The sequence below is a fragment of the Sarcophilus harrisii genome, chromosome 5 (assembly GCF_902635505.1).
Source record: "Sarcophilus harrisii chromosome 5, mSarHar1.11, whole genome shotgun sequence".
Lineage (NCBI taxonomy): Eukaryota > Metazoa > Chordata > Mammalia > Dasyuromorphia > Dasyuridae > Sarcophilus > Sarcophilus harrisii.
This window is the reverse complement of record NC_045430.1, coordinates 57409939-57428345: the sequence shown is the minus strand read 5'-3', so window position 1 is coordinate 57428345 and position 18407 is coordinate 57409939. Positions and strand designations below refer to the sequence as shown.

The window sequence follows — 18407 nt, the reverse complement described above, 5'->3', positions numbered from 1 at the left end:
TTAGACTCGACTCCAACAGTGCAACCCCTTGTAATTCTAGCATCTAAATTATTTTCTAGTTATTCTAAACATAGCTTGCTTATACATTGTTTGCATGCCGTCTCACTTAAGATTAGGAACCTTTCTTTGGATCCTCAGGACTTGACACTAGCCTAACCCATAGGAAATGCTTAATGTTTAATGCCAGTATAGCCTTATAGGAATTTTTCTCACCCAGTTTGACAATTAACCATTCCATTTAACAACTAAACTTTTTAAATAATTTTAAGTATTTAAGGAGATTAAACATCTCCCCACCAAAAAAAATCTAAAGCTTAAGGAAGATGTCATCCCCAAACCTTGCTATTTAAGGTTTTAGATATAGTATGTTAAAATGTTACAGTGATAAGATTAGAGGCAATACAGAATAGATTTACAAACTATAAGGTTCTATTTTTTTTTTCTTAAAGAAAATTTCATTACTATTTTCCAAAAAGAACGTATGGCTAAAATAGACACATACCATTGCTGTAGTAACTACTGTCATGACAGATCATACATGATCTAGCCATTACCTGCCAATGTGCTGTCATTTTAATAACTCCCAATATCTCAAACCAACTTTCTTTCTAATCTCACATCTACAACTGCCTCTAAAAACTCAACTTATTACCTATCACCACCACCACCTACATCACTTCTTAAAACATCCCAATTACTGTAGAGGGCAACACCATCCTCTCAACCATGTACATGTACAAAAAGTTGCCAAGTCCCGATACAAAATCCTTTGTAGATACTCCTGTATATATGTTCCCTTCCCCCCTTGGTGCCTTAATGTCTTAGTGGAAACCCTCATTCCCTCAGATTTAGACTATGGCAATAGACTTCTGGTTGGTCTCCTTGCCTTGTCTTTTCCTACTCCAGATCATCATCTCATTTGTCAAACTCATCTGCCTGTACTTTAGTACAGGTCTAATCATTCACTAAACTCCAGGGACTTCATCAAGTATAAAAAAACTACTTGTATACTAATGCACTGTTGTAGTTGTGAAACAATCCAATAATTCTGGAGAGCAATTTGGACTATGCCCAAAGGACTTATAAGCATATCCAGCAATGCCACTATTTCTGTATCCCAAGGAAAAGGACCCATATACACAAAAATGCTCTTTTTGTGGTAGCAAAGAAATGGAAAACGAGTAGATGCCCAGCAATTGGGCAAAATCAGCAGAATGGCTGAATAAACTGTCATATATGAAGGTAGTAAACTAATACTGTTCTACAAAAAACATCTATATTCAAGAAGGCAATGATGGAGACAAGGTAAATCAATACATGCTATGTTCACTTTTCTTTCCCTCTGTGGTTTTTTCCCTTTTGTTCAAACTTTTTACAACATGATTCATAAATGTGTATTTTAAAAATAGAGATAATAGATTATATAACCAGGAAAAAATGTAAAGACAAAAAACCACCAAGATTTGGCTTTTATTGTCCTTCATAACCAATTCCTTTCTACTTTTCCATTCTTTGTAATCTTATTCCCCTTCATGTATATCCAGTGACACTAGCCATCTTACAAAACAGTCTCTTGACTGTGGAATTGCCCTAGCAAGACTTCCCAAAGTCTAAAATATCTCCACCTTCTTTGAGTGTCAGCTAAAATCCCACCTTGTGCAAGAACTTTCAACCCCTCTTCATACCAGTGTCTTCTATTTCTTTATCTTGTACTTTGTATATTACATACACACTCTCCACCTCCATTAGATTGGGAGTGTCTCACACATAGCAGGTACTTAATAAATGCATTTAATTAGCTTGGAAAAAATTAAAACCTGGAAATCTTTTTTATACAGATGCTCAATAGGTCTTCAAAAAAAACCTGCAAAACTTAAGCTCTCAATGTCAAAGTCAAGTGTTTTTTCATTTGCTTATCCAATAAAATGACTTGAGGGGCTGATTTGCAAAAATTATTCAGATTGGATACTAACCCTAAAATACATAGAAAACGCTTTTTCTTCACTGCTCTGCTTTTTTTGAAGTATCATGTGATTAAAGTTGTAAATATACTTAGCAGAATTTCAAAAACGATTCCAGGAAGGTATGCATTAGTAATCTAGTGAAATTTTTGAAGTTACTTCTGACAAAATTTTATCATCATGCCAAGTTCAAGCTAAGACAGTTATATGTTACAAAAGTAAATCAATTATCAGGCAATTCATAAATCATCTTTATCTCAGAATGAATACCTTTTCCCCCCAAAAAACTTCAAATTCTCAAACTGAGCCTACATCAGCATTCTAGGTGATGCATTCTACATGACTTGAGTAATTCAACAACACTTAAACATGAGGATACCGAGTCAACTTACTACAAAATCTGTTTTGGAGTACTGTGACTGAGAGATGTTTTTTATAACCTAGTATTTTAATCCAGGACCTTGTTTTTACTCAAGTAGAACATATCATAAGTATAAACTTTTATTTAGTTCTATTATGAATTAAGCCATTTTCAAAAAGTTTTCCTAGAATCTTAAACATCCAATTCAAGATTTAGGGTCTAAAATGTGTGGCACTGTTGCCTGAATTTGTTAAGCTAACAAAATTTATTTTAAGTTGCATGTTCTCAATTTGGTATTGTTGGGAAAAGCCACTTTTTTTTATTTGGAGTTCATAAAAACTGAATTTTAACAATTCACTCTGCCATTTAGAATACCTTACTTTGAGAGTTGCCGAAGTTATGAGTTAATGAGATAATATCCCCTTTTAAGTTTCTTATTCTCATATAACATTAGGCCAACAATAAGCATACCACATAAACTACAAGAGAAGAAAATGCTTCTCCTATAACGGAAGCAAATCAGTGGTACAGTGGAAAGAACACTGGAAGTAGCAAGACTTGGGCTCTGCTTTTCTAGTCAGTTCTATCATTTAATAATCTCAATGATGAAACAGTAATGATACTCATGAGAGCTACCTCAAAAGGTCAAATGAAATATATAAATGAACTTGTAAAGTATTTCATATTAAAAAAAAATCTATGGCAGGAATTATGTGATTTTTATGGTTAATGTTGTGAAAGATAAAGTCTTTTCTAAAATATGTAAAGTGAATAGATAATAAAGACAGAAAGTTTGTTTTAAAGTTAACTTATATTCAAAATATTTTGTATAAACAATTACAATACTACAGAGTAGTATTTTAATACAAAGCAGTTCAAATATTAACTTCTTTAAACTGTTAAACTTTATTATAAATTAAAATTTCTTTACAAAAAAAATTGCACATAATAATTGACCACTCTTGGGTTCTGATGCACTGGCATTTGTGATCGTTTCTTTATCTTCAAGTTAAACAGTCTCAGCAACGAGTCCAGAACGCAGAAGGGCAGTGAACAGCCCTCTTAGAGCCTTCAAGTGCACTAGCAGACTTGTGGCCATGGCAGTTACACTTTCCTTAAGATGGACTGCTTTTGTTTTATATCCTGTAATGAAGAATCTCAAAAGGTTTAAAAAGGAAAAAAATAGTAATTAAAAAAATAATTAAAAAAAAATTATGGACTGTTTGGTTTTTACTGTAAACACAGCCCCAGGAACTAATCTCAAATATGGATCTCTCAGGCATCAGAGAGTGTCAAGTGAATCAGGAAACAGCACAACGTAGGGGGAGAAAAGTAAAATAAAAATAATAAAACAAAATAAAAATAAATGTCAGTCACTTTGATGAACTATACTTACGTACATGATGTTATGAGAATCTGGAAGGGCCTAGAAGCAGGCCAAACAGGAAGTCCATTTATCCAACTGAAGAAGGTCATGTTCATTGCTTCTGGTTTCAAGGACAGGAGATTGTAGGGAACTTGATATGATCAACAATGCTTGTCTGCCTTATACAGACCTTAGCCAGGGATCAGCCTAATCTTGAAGAATCATTCAAATGATTTTGGCAATTATTAATAGGACTTAAGGACTGACTGCACGCAGTGTTCAGTGATTCTTGCTTTCTGTTTTGTAAATGTTTAAATTTAAGAGCTCATTTAGGCTGACTCCAATCTCTTGGCACTTGGAAACTAGTTTTCTCAGGTTATCAGTTTTACCTCCTCCTGATGCTTCAAACAAGAGTTGCTGTAAGAGACAGGGAAGCAGACAACTAAGATTTAGCTAAAACCTGAGCATTACCACATCAATGGATATGGCACATGCAAAAAATTTTTAGGAAACTTCAAGTTGAAATGAAAGGTGAAAACATTACATCTTTCCATAGTGTTGCACACAAAGGTAACTTCTGAAAGGCTCTCTGATATAAATGGTGGACCTGAAAAAAAAAAAAAAAATTTCCTTCAAACATGACAAAAAGCCTTATTTTTAACAAAAACTACTTAATGACTAACAAGCTTTACTCATTTAATATGTAACTGTGATCAAAAGCAACCTTAAACATGTTATATTCTAATATAAGAAACATAACAGCTGCTTAAATTTGGGCACTAAACATAATACAAACATGAGCTGCAAACTTGAATACTTAAGTCAATTACCTAATACAAATGATCAACTAATGCCAACTTACCTCTCTCTGTCCTTTTAGAAAGCTCTCTGCAGCAATGGCTCTGAGAAAAAAGGAATATAGAAAAGGAAGAAAATTATATATCTCTGAACATAATTAACATGCCATTACTGGCAGAATAGTGACTGTGGGATCAGAATACAAAACTTCCTGAAAGTAACAGGCTATACTTCCAATGAGGATAACCTACAGTGAAGAAAAAAAAAATCCAACAATTTTTATCAACTTAACAAGAAGACAATATTCCAGTTTTTGATTATAAACAACTTTGATGAAAAAGATTGAGTTACTATTTAATAATTGAAAATTACTTTAACCTGTAGAGGAACAGGGAACAAAAGGAAAACAAAGCTACTACAATGAGCACATTTCTAAAGAAATACAAACATAAAAAAGGCACTTGAAAAATTGTTTAATAGTGCCTAGATTACTTTATAAATGTTTTCTTCAAGGAAAACAAAGGTCTAAATTTAGCATTTCTTCTTGGTATCCAGGAAAAGGAAAAAAAAGGATGTTGGATTTCAAATTTACCTGTATGATGCAAATCTTAAAAACAAAAGTAATAACTATGAAAACATGTATATGACTGTTGCATTACATTTTCCAGATGGCCAGGCATGTTGGGATATTATATGTAAACATCTTGGCTTGTAGTTTCAGAATCTGAACATTGCTTTCTTCCCATTCTTGCTGGAGTAGCCTGTAAAGTACATTCAGGAAAATGAACAGATCATTGCAACCAATGAAAATCCAAATATGAAGAAAATCATGTTGAACAAAAGTGCCATATCTAGTTAATTCACGTCCACCAGGGAAAATAGTAGGGAAAGATCATCAGATACCAACTGAGAAAGCCAACTTCTTAAAATCTTTGCTACCTGGAAAGGCAAGAAGCCAAGTGAAGAATCTTGCCATATGTGAGAAGTAAAATGTTTGCCTTTCACAAACATAAAGAGCAAATAAGATAATAAGCAGTAATAATAACAAATAAGACATATAAAAAATCCAAAACTTCATATAAAAGTTAGCTGTTACAAAAACCAAGATTCATCTTTTCCTACTGTAATAATACATAAGTCTTTCACATAAACTTTTCCAGAAAAATTTCTCTCTAAAGAGAACTATTCTGCCAACTTATTGCTATTTTCTTCCTGCATCTTGCATTTAACTGAGAATGAGATATGTCCAATTTAGGGCTCCTTCAAAGATGTCAAGGTTTCTGATCTAATTTTAAGCTGATGTGTATTCCTCCCTCAAACAAATGGGCAAATATGAACACAAAAAAGGAAAAGTTTGCCAGCAAGAATCAATTATTCAATTACTTAACATTTTGAAAAGCTTCGGCTGTAATATAAGACATAAAGAAATTTGCCCAATTCCTTGCTTATTTATTTCATAAAACTTGCTCTTAGATCAGTCTTAGATTGCTCCCTTTACTTTTGAACCTATTTAAGACTAATCACAAAAAAATTACTGGCTCTATTATTCTTAAATCTTACTTGTTTCTGTTTTTACCAGTTTCCATGTTCATGTTAACCGAAATAGACACACAAAAAAAAGTAAGCAAATATACCTGATATACACCTAGGCATCTTGAATTTCATCCACAACACCTGTGATCAGAGGATCACAGATTTAAAGCTTGAAGGACCTTAAAGGTCCTAAAAGAGAAGGATGAGAATCCAAGCCCTTCATTGGAGATAAAACTAAGGCTCGGGAGTTGCCTGAAATTACTAGGCCCAAGACAGAGCCAAGACTCTAAAAACTGGAGCTCAGACAGGATTCTTTCCAATGGCCCATACTGCTCACTAGAACTGTCACACACACCTTAGGGAAAATTTCTTGGATAGTGGGGGCAACAACACTCGCATTAGAACATTAGTCCAAGGTAGCCTTTCTGAATTGAGAGTTCAGAATCTTGGTGCTGGAGTGAGGAAGTGGAATCACTTTTGTGGTCACAAGATGTGATTCTACTAGACAAAATTGCTGTTCAACTATGTAAAAGTTTCTCTCAAAACAGCCTGTTTTTTTGTTTGTTTTTTTTAATAAGTTGGTTGTATATACTATCCACAAAAAACTTTTATAATCTTAGGCTGCCTTTCCCATGTCATCTAGAGCATTGCATCAGGTGGCTAAGGAATGTAAGCTAATTTCAATATTAATCTAAAAGCACATTTTGGAGGTTTGGGAAGATAAAATTTCCTGGAGAAAATAACTCCCAAGTTCCAAGTAAAAAAAATTAATTTCTATATTGTCTAACACTTTTATTTGTACTAATAAGTTTCATGCATTTACTTAATTTTTTATCCTTGAAGGATCTAAAAGTTCTATAATCTTCATGTGAATGAGGATAACTTTAATGATTTGTTTGTTAAATCTCAAATTGCAGATAGCAATGAAAAAGTCTTTGAACTTTTTTTGAATTTTTTTTGAAATTGCAGATAGCAATGAAAAAGTCTTTGAATGAAACAGACTTTGCCCAAAAATGTCTTGGGTAATGACCATTTAAAAAAAATTACGTACTGTTCCTTACCTCAGCGCAAGTCCAGGATTGGTTGGCATATTTGAGCAAAATCGTTCCAAGATTATGGAATGCTGGGACTTTGGAACACAACTCAAATAAAAGAAAATAACCTACAAAATATGAAGCCAGGAAAATGAATATAATTAAAAATATAACTAAGACAAAATGGTATTCTTGCATAAATGAGATATGGTACTATGAACTAGCTATTACTTCTAATTATTTTCAAATATGTCAAATAATGAAAATCACGTACAAATCTTATTTTCACCTGTTATGAATTCTTAAGACAAATCTTAAGACAAGTCTTAAAATCACGTCTTAAAAATCAGGCCTTGTCTAAAAACAAGTATTTATACTACTGTATGAAATAAATTCTTACAGAGAAGAATAATCTTCTAACTGCCTCTCAGTCTCCTTGTATGGTTATTCTCTCACATGAAGGAATCTATTCTGCTGATCAGCCACTAGCAGGTGGCTCCTCCAAGGCCTTGTTCATGGAATGCCAGTGTTAAAAAGGTTTAATGTTTGTAAGTGGCTTACAAACTCTAGGATAAAAAATACAAAGCAGAGACCTTGAGTCTCCTAACAACATTACTGTCAACTGAGAAGTTGACAATTTTGCAGTATGCCATAATTTAGGCATAAAATTATATAAACAATAAAATGATTCTGAACTAGATAGGTATATGAGTATAATTTTCTATTTCATCTGAAAAGGTGCTGATACTTTTCTGATGTATTCCAAAACTATATAATTTTAGTCAAAATATTAACAAAAGCAGCTACATTTAATTTTAGTTACCTTGTTCTTTTGAGCCATTTAATTTCTAATTTAATCAGTTTTCTATCTCAATAAGTTGAAGTCAATTAACTAAAGTACTTCTGATACAAAATAATTTTTGAACTGTCCTAATCTAGTTTCCATTTTTTTTCCCTTTCAAGGAAAAAAAAAATCTATTTTTTTGTGTGACTGAAAAGTTTTATTTTAATACAGTCTTAAAACATAGCTTGCCCCATTAAGAGACACCAATTGCTAACCAAACCAAAAAAGTCTTAAAGCATATAAGCATAATCAAAATTTTGACTGAAATTAGGAACATCATATTTTTTTTAAAGCAAGAAAAAACTAAATATCTTACCCTATTATGAAACTCATAATTGGTCCAGTAATCAGCTGTACTAAATGGTATTGGGTATCGGGTAGGAACTGTCACTAAACATCTGTTCACTAAGTCAGTAAAAATTTTGAATTCTTGGATTTTATTTTTGGATCCAAGAGCTCTAGTGTTCGCAAAGATAAGATAACTGTGCAGGGAAAAAAAAGAAAAGAAACTTTTAAAATTCTACAACTTATAAATGCTAAGTGTAAATATACATTTCGTTTTGAAAATTTAGTTTACACTTTAAGAACAGCACTTACTCCATCCAGATGTTCTGTACCATATCAGAATGCATGACTGCCCCTAGAGCTGCTTCATATGCATCCACTGTTTCTTCAATATTTGTCTGAAGAGACTGACACAAGCTATTATGACAGTAAAGAAAAATATTACATTTCTACATACCAATTCTTATTTTGTGTAACTGTATTAAAGTGAAAGAAAGGAAGACTTTATATTAGACAGACATTACTACAGAAAAATCTTCCATTTGGTCTTATAACTATTATTTGCTAAATGATCCATCTCAAACTGTCTGTTTACAAAAGTAAAATAAAAACTTTTTTTTACTTCCAAAGTCCTTCACTTTAATTTCTCATAATAAATTTAATAAATGTTGAATGCATGCCTGGTATGTAATACATCTTTCTCCTCACTAGATAATGCCTCACCAGTAGATCAGCCACAAAAACGGGACTTGATGGGTTAACATCTCATCATCAAAATTTCCTTTACACAAAGGTGATGCAAAGTCAAATGGTCCAGGAATATTCAAAAGGTATCTGAAAACAAGAATTTATACTACTGTTTGAAATAGTTTCTTACAGAGAAGAATAGTTTTTCATTGTGTTTCTTACTAACAGTTTAATTAGTTTCAACTAAGGTGAAGTTGGATAAATCATGATATCAGTGCTATGATCTTAAAAAAAAATTTACTTCAGAACTAGAACCAACTGCATGCAAGAAATATGACTAAGATTAAACTTCCAAATTATGAAATGAGGAAGATAAAAGTATATCAATTTTAATATATTATATAACACATATACATTAAAAATAAAAAATATTGTTGGGGAAACATGAACTGCTGTAAAAAAATTAGCTAAAGCCAACACTTCACATATCATAAGTGAATTTCAATTGGTTCAATGATCTAAATCAAAAAAAAAATAAATAAATAAAAGCTGAATTCAATTGTGAAGAAATTTACTATTATTATAAATAACAAACATTATCATAATCAAAAGATGAGATTAGATGAAAATAAAAAAGACTTTATAAAACAAAAAGAAATATTGACACTTTTAAAGGAAAAATAATTGCAACACTTTTGAGATAGATAAAAATCCTGACACTGAAAAATATTTTCATATGATTTGAATGGGCAATTCAAGTAACCAAAATAGAAATTGCTCCAACTCTCTATCCATCAGGACTACAAAGTAACATACATTAAAGATATCTTTTAAAACTGTCAAGAGTGGCCAAAAATATTTAGAAGTAAAAGAAATGTTAATAAGGCTAAAGGAAAATTGATATTTTATTAGACTGTGAACAGATTTTTGGTCTGGTACAATCTTACTGAAGAACAATTTGCATACAAAAAGAGTTACAAAACTCACTGTATTCTCATATCCAGCAAACCCTTGTAACTAGGATCACTACCATTTACAATACCAACACCTCACAGTTTGTGAATTTGGTGTTTTATAAGCTTTAAAACACTAAATGTGGGCTATGATCTTTAGAATATTTTAAAAAGGGAAAAAAAAAGCCAATCTGCACAAATTTCTTCATAGCTGCTGTTGCTTAATGCCAAAAAAGCTCTTACTAATAACTGAGGAATAACTGAATATATTTTTATCAATGTAAATTTTTACTGCACCATAAAAAAAGAAAAACATGGAAAAAATTTTAAATGCACTTATATTTTTATTTATTATATTTTATTTAAAAAAAGATTCAGAATATGCAAACTATGGCTACATCAAAACAAGAGCAATAAAACTTTATAAATATTCTTTAATTATGAAAACTGTTCTAAAAATAAGAATCATCCTAAAAATATGAATATGTGGTTGTTGGGGGAAAAAAACAATAATAAAATGATTAGTATAAGAGTTCTTTATCAATTTTAATATACAATTTTATGAAGGATTACTGTCAAATATCCAGTTATATACAACTACGAAGATAAGCTTTTCTATGTGGCTCCTGGATTTAATTTCACAGTAATAGTAATAAATATTGCCTTTATTTATAACACTTGCATTCATTTATTATTTATTAAATTTCATTTATATTTTGCATATATATAATATGTGCACACACACAACTTATTCAAATTTTCCTCCAAATATCCTCCACATTCCCCGATTCTTATTTTTCATGGTAAGCTCTTCCATGGGCTGAATCCAGTTTTGCATACCCTCCTTTGGTTAGCACTGCATTCTACACATCTAGAAAAGTTATTGACTGAATTCAATGTCTAATCCAGTTGATCATGCTTCCTTTTCTCCACCTAGAGACTTTCTGCTTGAATTCATAAAACTCCCTAAATAGAGCATAAATCTTCCTGGTTTGATTCACCTATTCTATGAAGGCACACAGGATGTCTAGCCCTTCATCTGCCTGAAGGCCTTCCTAATATGTGGGAAAAGAACAACACTGCGAGAAAGGCAGGTCTCTTATTTCCCCCCAAGCTAAATTCTCTCAATTTCTCCAACTCAAATATGACACTAAGTCCACTGATAAAATTACCTTACTACTCCAAAATTATTCCTGATATGACCTGACACAGCAATGCAGAGTGCAAATATCCACTTCTTTTACTGAGGCTGCTAAAGGAACTTGGAGGAAAATCCTATTTTCATAATATTATGATATATTAAAGACATAATTAAAATATATATGTCCTCCAATTATATTCAAACTATGATACTGGGAAAGTCACTTAATCTCTATCTGCTTTAGTTTCTTCAAATATAAGAGGGAACATAACATAACCTCATTTCAATTGTGAGCATCAAATGAGATACCATGCTTAGCAAAGTAGCTGGCTACTTTACAACTTTATACTATATACTAGAAGATGTAAAATGAATGCTAAATTACTGCCTGTTCCCTTTTTCTCATCCCTTCTTAAAATCATACCATACCATAATTCTAATAAGTAACCCAAAATTACTATAGCACTCTTTTAGATGAATTTCTTCCAATAGTATACTTGATTTTAACTTAAGTTTAAATTAACTTTAAATTAAGTATCTATTAAATTTCATCTTAGTAAGGCACAAGTGTTACACAGGAATCTACAAAATATTCAACCTCTTGGACCTAAAATATTCTTTCCCAGCCTTTCAGTTCTGATATTAGTTTTGCATTATGCTTATCTCCGTGCCCCATTCCCTAGCCCCAGATGCTTACATCCTTGATCTTGGCTATCAACATGCCTCCTACTCTGCCTTTTTCAATCCAACAGCCTGCCTTGTCTCTATTTGAATATTAATTGAATACTGACCTCAAGGGATTACTGTGAGGATCAAATAAAATAATATAAAAGTATAGTCTCCCCACCCTCCATTAAAATTATCTGCTATAGGGGCAGTTAAGGTGGCACAGTAAAAAGAGGACCAGCTCTTTGGAGAATGGCTGAATAAATTGTGGTATGTGAATTTTATGGAATTTTATGGAATTCAGTAAGAAATGACCAGCAGGATGATTTCAGAAAGGCCTGGAGAGACTTACACGAACTGATGTTGAGTGAAACGAGCAGGGCCAGGAAAACATTATATACTTCAACAACAATACTATATGATGATCAATTCTGATGGACCTCGCCAACTTCAGAAATGAGGTGAACCAAATCAGTTCCAATGGAGCAGTAATGAACTGAACTAGCTACAGCCAGTGAAAAGAACTCTGGGAGATGACCAAGAACCATTACATTGAATTCCCAATTCCTATATATATTTTTTTCCTTCATAGGCTAATTGTACAATATTTCAGAATCAGATTCTTTTTGTACAGCAAAATAACGGTTTAGTCATGTATACTTATTTTGTGTTTAATTTATACTTTAATATATTTAACATCTACTGGTCATCTTGCCATCCAAGAGAGGGAGTGGGGGAAAGGAGGGGAAAAATTGGAACAAAAGGTTTTGCAATTGTCAATGCTGTAAAATTACCCATGCATATAATTTGTAAATAAAAAGCTATTAAAAAAATTTTTTTTAAATGGGGGGGATGGAGAGGACCAGCCCTGAAGTCAGGAGGACCACAGTTCAAATCGGCCTCAAACACTTAACATTTCCTAGTTGTGTGATCCTGGGCAAGTCAATTGCTCCAGGGAAAGGGAAAAGAAAAAGAAAAATTATCTTTCCTAATGTATGCTGGTTCATGTCCTTATTCAGGGCTAATTATTTTCCATGATTATCTTTCTCACTAATTTTTGTTAAAATACCACACAGTGCAACCTATTTGTGCATTAATCATATATTTATATTCCCATTCAGATATCATTATTTGCAAATAAAAGCAGCACTAGAATGATAATTGTATTTTAAAAAGATGGCCTTTCCCTGCCAAAAGCAGAGTCCCTTTGTTACTACTTTATTTTGGTAAAAGACACAGCTTCTTAAAGTACACAATGCCTAGTGAAAACTGTTAAGCCCTCAGGCAAGAGTAAAAGCAGAGGGAGTATCATCAAGTCTTACATGAAGAATAAATCAAATTGATGAATGGTTTCCATTTTCTAAGTGTACTCTCTAATTACCTCTACAAAAACATACCGAAGGAGATCTATGGGATTATGTTCCTCACACCCAAGTTCAAAAAATGGTGCCATAAATTCTCGCAACAATGGAAAAATGCTGTCAGATCGATCCTATTAAAAAACAGAGAGAGAGATGCATGTTAATCACGAAAGTCAATGTTCTAGGACAAATAAGTGCAAAAGAACCTCATGTGAGAAGGGGCTGGGAGCACAAGATAAAAAATTTCTTTGCTATTTAATCCAAATTCATGTCAAGCTCTATTTTTGTAGGCTTATTCCATTCACTTTACAATTAAAACATGCTGGCTTTCTCACTGGTATTTCCAAACAACACTCCATTTCAATCTTTGCCACTGTTGTCCCCCATATCTGGAATGTTTTCTCTTCCTTTCTCCTTCAAGTACCTTAACTACTAGGGTACAGTCCTTCCAAAGTCACCTTGTATCTATTTTACACATACCTAGTCATATTGTCTCTATATAGAACATAAGCTCCTAAAAGGCAGAAACTTTTTTTTTAAATCCCTACATATCTGGCATTTAATAAAATGTATGTCAGTTAACTGACAAATCAGATTTACCATTAATTATGATCAGTTCTGGACTAAAATCTGGGCTATGCAGTTTTCAAAATTGATATGCCATACTTTACCTTTAAGATAAGGAATTTGCACAAATGATAAAAAACCTCTGCATTCTGAGGATATTTTTCAAATGTACTAAGCCACACTGCACTGGCTTTGTCTTGTTGGTCTAATTGCAGATATAAAGCCACAAGAGTTTCCAACAACTGGCAGTTCACAGGACAAGATGCCAATAAAGACCTACAGAGCTCCACAGCAGACTCACACCTTTAAAATAAAAGATATCTGAATAAGGTGAAAAAAAAAAAAAAAATCGATCTTCAAATAAAAGATAAATGCTTCTCAAATTCAAGTTTACCTATCTAGGAGCTGCAGCAAAGCAATCAAATTTGTGTATAGTGGAAGACAGACTTCTATTTTTTCAGCAATAGCAAGGCTTTCATCCGTACATGCTTGAATTGCATCTATATAAAAAAAAAAAAAAAAAAAAAAAAAGGCAATAAAATTCATCTTAAATTCAATTAAAATTACAAAATTTTAACATCTAAAGACACCTGTTCAAAGAATAATCCAAAAAGCCCAACCATCACACCTCCACAATGCCATTACTTTATTTCTCCAAATTTCTAGACTCATTTCCTATATTTTATATATATTTTCTGTACTTTAGACCTTTTCTCTACTCATACACTTCAATTTAAACACTTGTATTCTATTAGCTAATAACTTTGTCCAACCTCAGGTCCCACGTTAGGGCCACTGTCTCCTGCTAGCACAGGATGAGCACAGATGAGCACATCTTCCTCTCTCTTCAAACATTCTTAGGTTTCCCTGTCTTATTTTCCTTCAGCCCTATTCACTTCATTCCTTAATAGGGTGAAACCTGGTTGCCATAGGTCTTCTATAGTAGTAGGCTTAAAAGTTATTAGTGACTGGCTTCTAATCCTATCCAAAGGCCTTATCCTATCCCCTTGACCTCTGAAGCAACATCTGACACCGATATCTCCTTATTCTCAGATTCTCTTAGAAATTTTTTTTCCTTTCTTCCCTTTTCTATTTCACTCCATTCCCCACATTTGGATATATGACAAAGTTTATAACTTGAGCCTCTGCTTTCTTTCAGAACACCAGTCTCAAAAACTTGCAATTATCTTGGATTCTTCTCCCTGCCCCCCCAAAATTCAGGCTTCATATCTAATCAAAACATTAGCTCTTTCAATTCTTTTTTCAATATTCTTTCCTACAGATTCCATTTTGACCTAGGCTTATTGCAATTGGCTCATAACTGATTTTTCTACATTAACAAAACATTTATTAAAGGCCTATTATATTCAAAGTTCTACAATTTCTGCTCTCCTAAAGCTCATAATACAATACAAAGATAAAACATATATACAAATAATTTAGAAAACTCATAAAGGCACAAGACTGGGTATTTGATGTTCTTACCCAGAAAGGTTGAGTGTGATGTGTAATATCAGGGAAAGCTTTATGGAAAAGATGACATGTGATATAAATCATGCCCAAAGGACTATGAAATTATGCATATCCTACTAGACATGAATCCCCAAAGAAATTTTAACAAAAAGATCTACATGTACAAAGATATAAAGTTGCTCTTTTTTCTAGGCAAAGAACTAGAAATTGAAGGGAATTGGAGAATAGCTAAATAGATTGAGATTTCAATGGAATATGTGGGAAATGATGAGCAGAATACTCTCAGGAAAATCTGCAAAGTCCTCCATGAACTCAAGCAAAATGAAATGTACTCTATACAAAGTAATAATGTTCTAGGATGATCAACTAGTGATGAATAACCTTGCTATTCTTAATCCGTGTCTAAAGGATTTATAATGAAAAATGTTATCCATATCCAGAGGAAAAAAATGATTATGTCTGAATACAGACTAAAGCATACTCTTCTTTTTTGGAAAAACTATTTGGGGGGAGAGGGAGGGAAGATCTATTTTCTTTGACAACATGACTATTATGGAAATGTTTTGCGTAACTTTACACGTGCTTTCTTAATGGGATTTGGAGTGGGAAGGAAAGCAGAAAATCAAACTGAAAGTTTCACAAAACATGTGCTCATGTTTTAATAATAACAACAACAACAGTACTAACTAAATTTATTCAATGTCACAATCAATTACAAAATTTATTTGGAGAAACAAAAAAACAAATCCTCAAAAGAAAATAAAGTAAAAAAAAGTGCAAAGGAAAATTTAAATTATTTTTGAGTTTTGAGTTCTCTCCCAGGGAGGCAGATAGTATTACAACAAACAGCTATTAAATATCTAAGGTAGAATTTGAACTCGTGTATTTCCGATTCCAAGCCCAGTGCTTGGTTAAGCTACCTCAATTATAGTATCCTGCTACAGGAGAGTGAGGATGAGTGAGCTTCTGACTTCTGAACTGCAATTTAACTGGGTGCTCAAACTAAGATATATTATTTTTATATAGTATGTGGATTCAATGCATATTATTATCTGTTACAAGAGCTTTCTCATTTTTTTTTTTAGAGTGGGGTAGAACACCTTGGGAGAAAAGAACTAGCAGGCTACCCTCCAAAAGTCATTACATTATAGAATAGTAATACTGAATTTATTGTGAAAATTTTAAAAAAGAAAACTATTAAATTTCCCAAATAACCTTTTTTTCTTTTCTATTTTGAATATAGATTTTTTTAAAAATTTAATTGTGAAATAAAATTAGAAAATGGATTCTTAAACAAATGGTGATGAGCGAGGCGGCCAGATGGTACAGATGACACAACCTTGGAGTTAGAAGGACCTGAGTTCAAATCTAGTCTAAGACATAAAACACTAGTTGTGTAACCCTGGGCAAGTCACTTAACTCCAATTGATTCTCAAAACAAAACAACAAAACCCCCAAGTAGTAGCAAAAGCTATAGAAAGGCCTAAGAAATATAAGAGAACCAGATAATCAATCAATAAACTTATACATATCTATAAGGTCTACTATAGTGACAGCCTTTACATTCAGTAAAGACTTGCTGCAAGAAATCCTTACTAATTTAACTATATGAGTAAAAAGGAGTGACCATTAACATGCTTCAATTTCATAACCTGCACAACCAAATATGAACCATAATAGTACAACCAAAAGTGGCTGTACTATTTTTTATACTAGTTTTTATAATGGGTAATTTTATTTTCCAAGAATTACGCCATCCTATAAATTTCTTTATTCATCATCCATCCATAGTTTTATTTCCTCATACAAAATATTAATTAGTGTATTCAAATTAATAATTCAGTGAATTGCTAAATCACTGTGTACCAATTGCTAAATCACTGTGTATCAATCTGCAAGTAAATGCTCAATTTATATATGACAAATCTCAGGACTGATAGTCATTCATGTTCTGCTCCAAATAATTTAAAAATCTGTACACACATACCTTGAAAAACAGCTACTAACATGTCATGATCAGTCTTCACATCTTGAGCAGTTTGCCATGGAATTAAAAACGGCTCTTTATTAACAATCCTTGAAGGATTGGTATTAGATGGATCATAAAATTTCAGAGGGAGAATGTTGAATTCAATGAGGTGTATATAAGCCAGCCAAGCCAAACATCGATCACTTGATGAAAGGTGTTCTGCTACAATTCTCTCATTGGCCGATTTTAATGCATTCTATGTAAAATGAAAAGTTAATCCAAAATATTTTCAAAATAATGAAATTTACACCAGAATAAGATTTTTTTTAAACGGAGGGCACAGAACAACAAAACCACCTCATTTCTCTTAGTTATGTAATTAGTAACTATTACTTAGTTAAAAGCAATCAATAAAATAATCTGTGTTCTATGGAATACACTGTCAATAGGCCAAGAAAAACATTTAACTGAAAAAGAAGGAAATGACCAAGGTGAAAGTTCTTTCAAGAATATGCATTTAATTAAAATGGAGCATTTTTTTAAAGCTAAGTTTTCTTAAATGAGATTTATATTTGTAAAAGACCACTAATTTTTAATGAATGAAAATGATAAAATTATTTTGATAACATTAAGATAATTTTCAGATTAAATAGAAGCTCAAAGTGATAAGAACAAAAAATGTCAACAGTGGTTCAATATTCATTAGTTCAAATATCAAAAGTCAATGCTCACCTGTAAGATGGCAAGAGCATTTTGGTATCTTCCTGTGAATAAGCTCAGTTGAACTCTAAACAAAAGAGACTCCAATAACTGAAAGGACAGAAGATCTGAATTCTCACGCTCTGCTGCTTCCATAAGAAACTGAAGCATCCTACCACACACATAATCCTTTCCATCAAAAGTGGTTTCTAGGTTCAAAAACTGTCAAGAAATGGTTTATACAATTAAAGAAATGAGTCATGATTATTGTTGATTTTATTACATTAAACATTATTTCATTAAACATTCCATTAAACATATAATACATCTTTTTCAGTAACCAAACTCATCTAAGTCATATTTCAAACTACGAGGTCAAATTTAAGTAGAAATGAGGTATACAATAGAATCATGTGATACAATTTTATCAATAATCCAAGAATTACTACTGAACCAAACTGATTAAATACTAACAACTACAAAATGAATTTATTTGAAAATTTTTTTTTTATAATAAGATTATCTTCTCAAGTGGAAGATAAAAAAGTGAAATAATTTTCTCCTTGCCTAATCTAAATGGCTACATATCCTATGGAAATATGAGATTAAAAACGGAAACTATATTGCCACTTAACATCATCAATTTTAAAGTCATCTAGTTTAACCCCTTTAATTTTTAATTGAGGAAACTGAAGCTAAAAAATGTCTG

The 18407-nt window shown here is 32.2% G+C and overlaps 1 protein-coding gene across 2 annotated transcripts in view; it reads right to left on the bottom strand.

Moving 5' to 3' along the window:
- Positions 1 to 3520: 3520 nt before the first annotated feature.
- The window catches only part of ZFC3H1 (zinc finger C3H1-type containing), a 52273-nt gene continuing 37386 nt past the window's right edge, over positions 3521 to 18407 (bottom strand). For both annotated transcript variants that reach the window (XM_023504306.2, XM_031938974.1), the window contains exons 23-35: positions 17732 to 17920; positions 17018 to 17255; positions 13952 to 14057; positions 13662 to 13860; positions 13027 to 13121; positions 8906 to 9016; positions 8495 to 8599; positions 8214 to 8379; positions 7081 to 7181; positions 5146 to 5247; positions 4551 to 4590; positions 4233 to 4295; positions 3521 to 4105 (exon numbers count right to left, since the gene is read on the bottom strand). In XM_023504306.2, coding sequence (XP_023360074.2) covers positions 3968 to 4105; positions 4233 to 4295; positions 4551 to 4590; positions 5146 to 5247; positions 7081 to 7181; positions 8214 to 8379; positions 8495 to 8599; positions 8906 to 9016; positions 13027 to 13121; positions 13662 to 13860; positions 13952 to 14057; positions 17018 to 17255; positions 17732 to 17920 — 1653 coding nt within the window. In that variant the 3' untranslated portion in view covers positions 3521 to 3967. The remainder of the gene's footprint in view (positions 4106 to 4232; positions 4296 to 4550; positions 4591 to 5145; positions 5248 to 7080; positions 7182 to 8213; positions 8380 to 8494; positions 8600 to 8905; positions 9017 to 13026; positions 13122 to 13661; positions 13861 to 13951; positions 14058 to 17017; positions 17256 to 17731; positions 17921 to 18407) is intronic.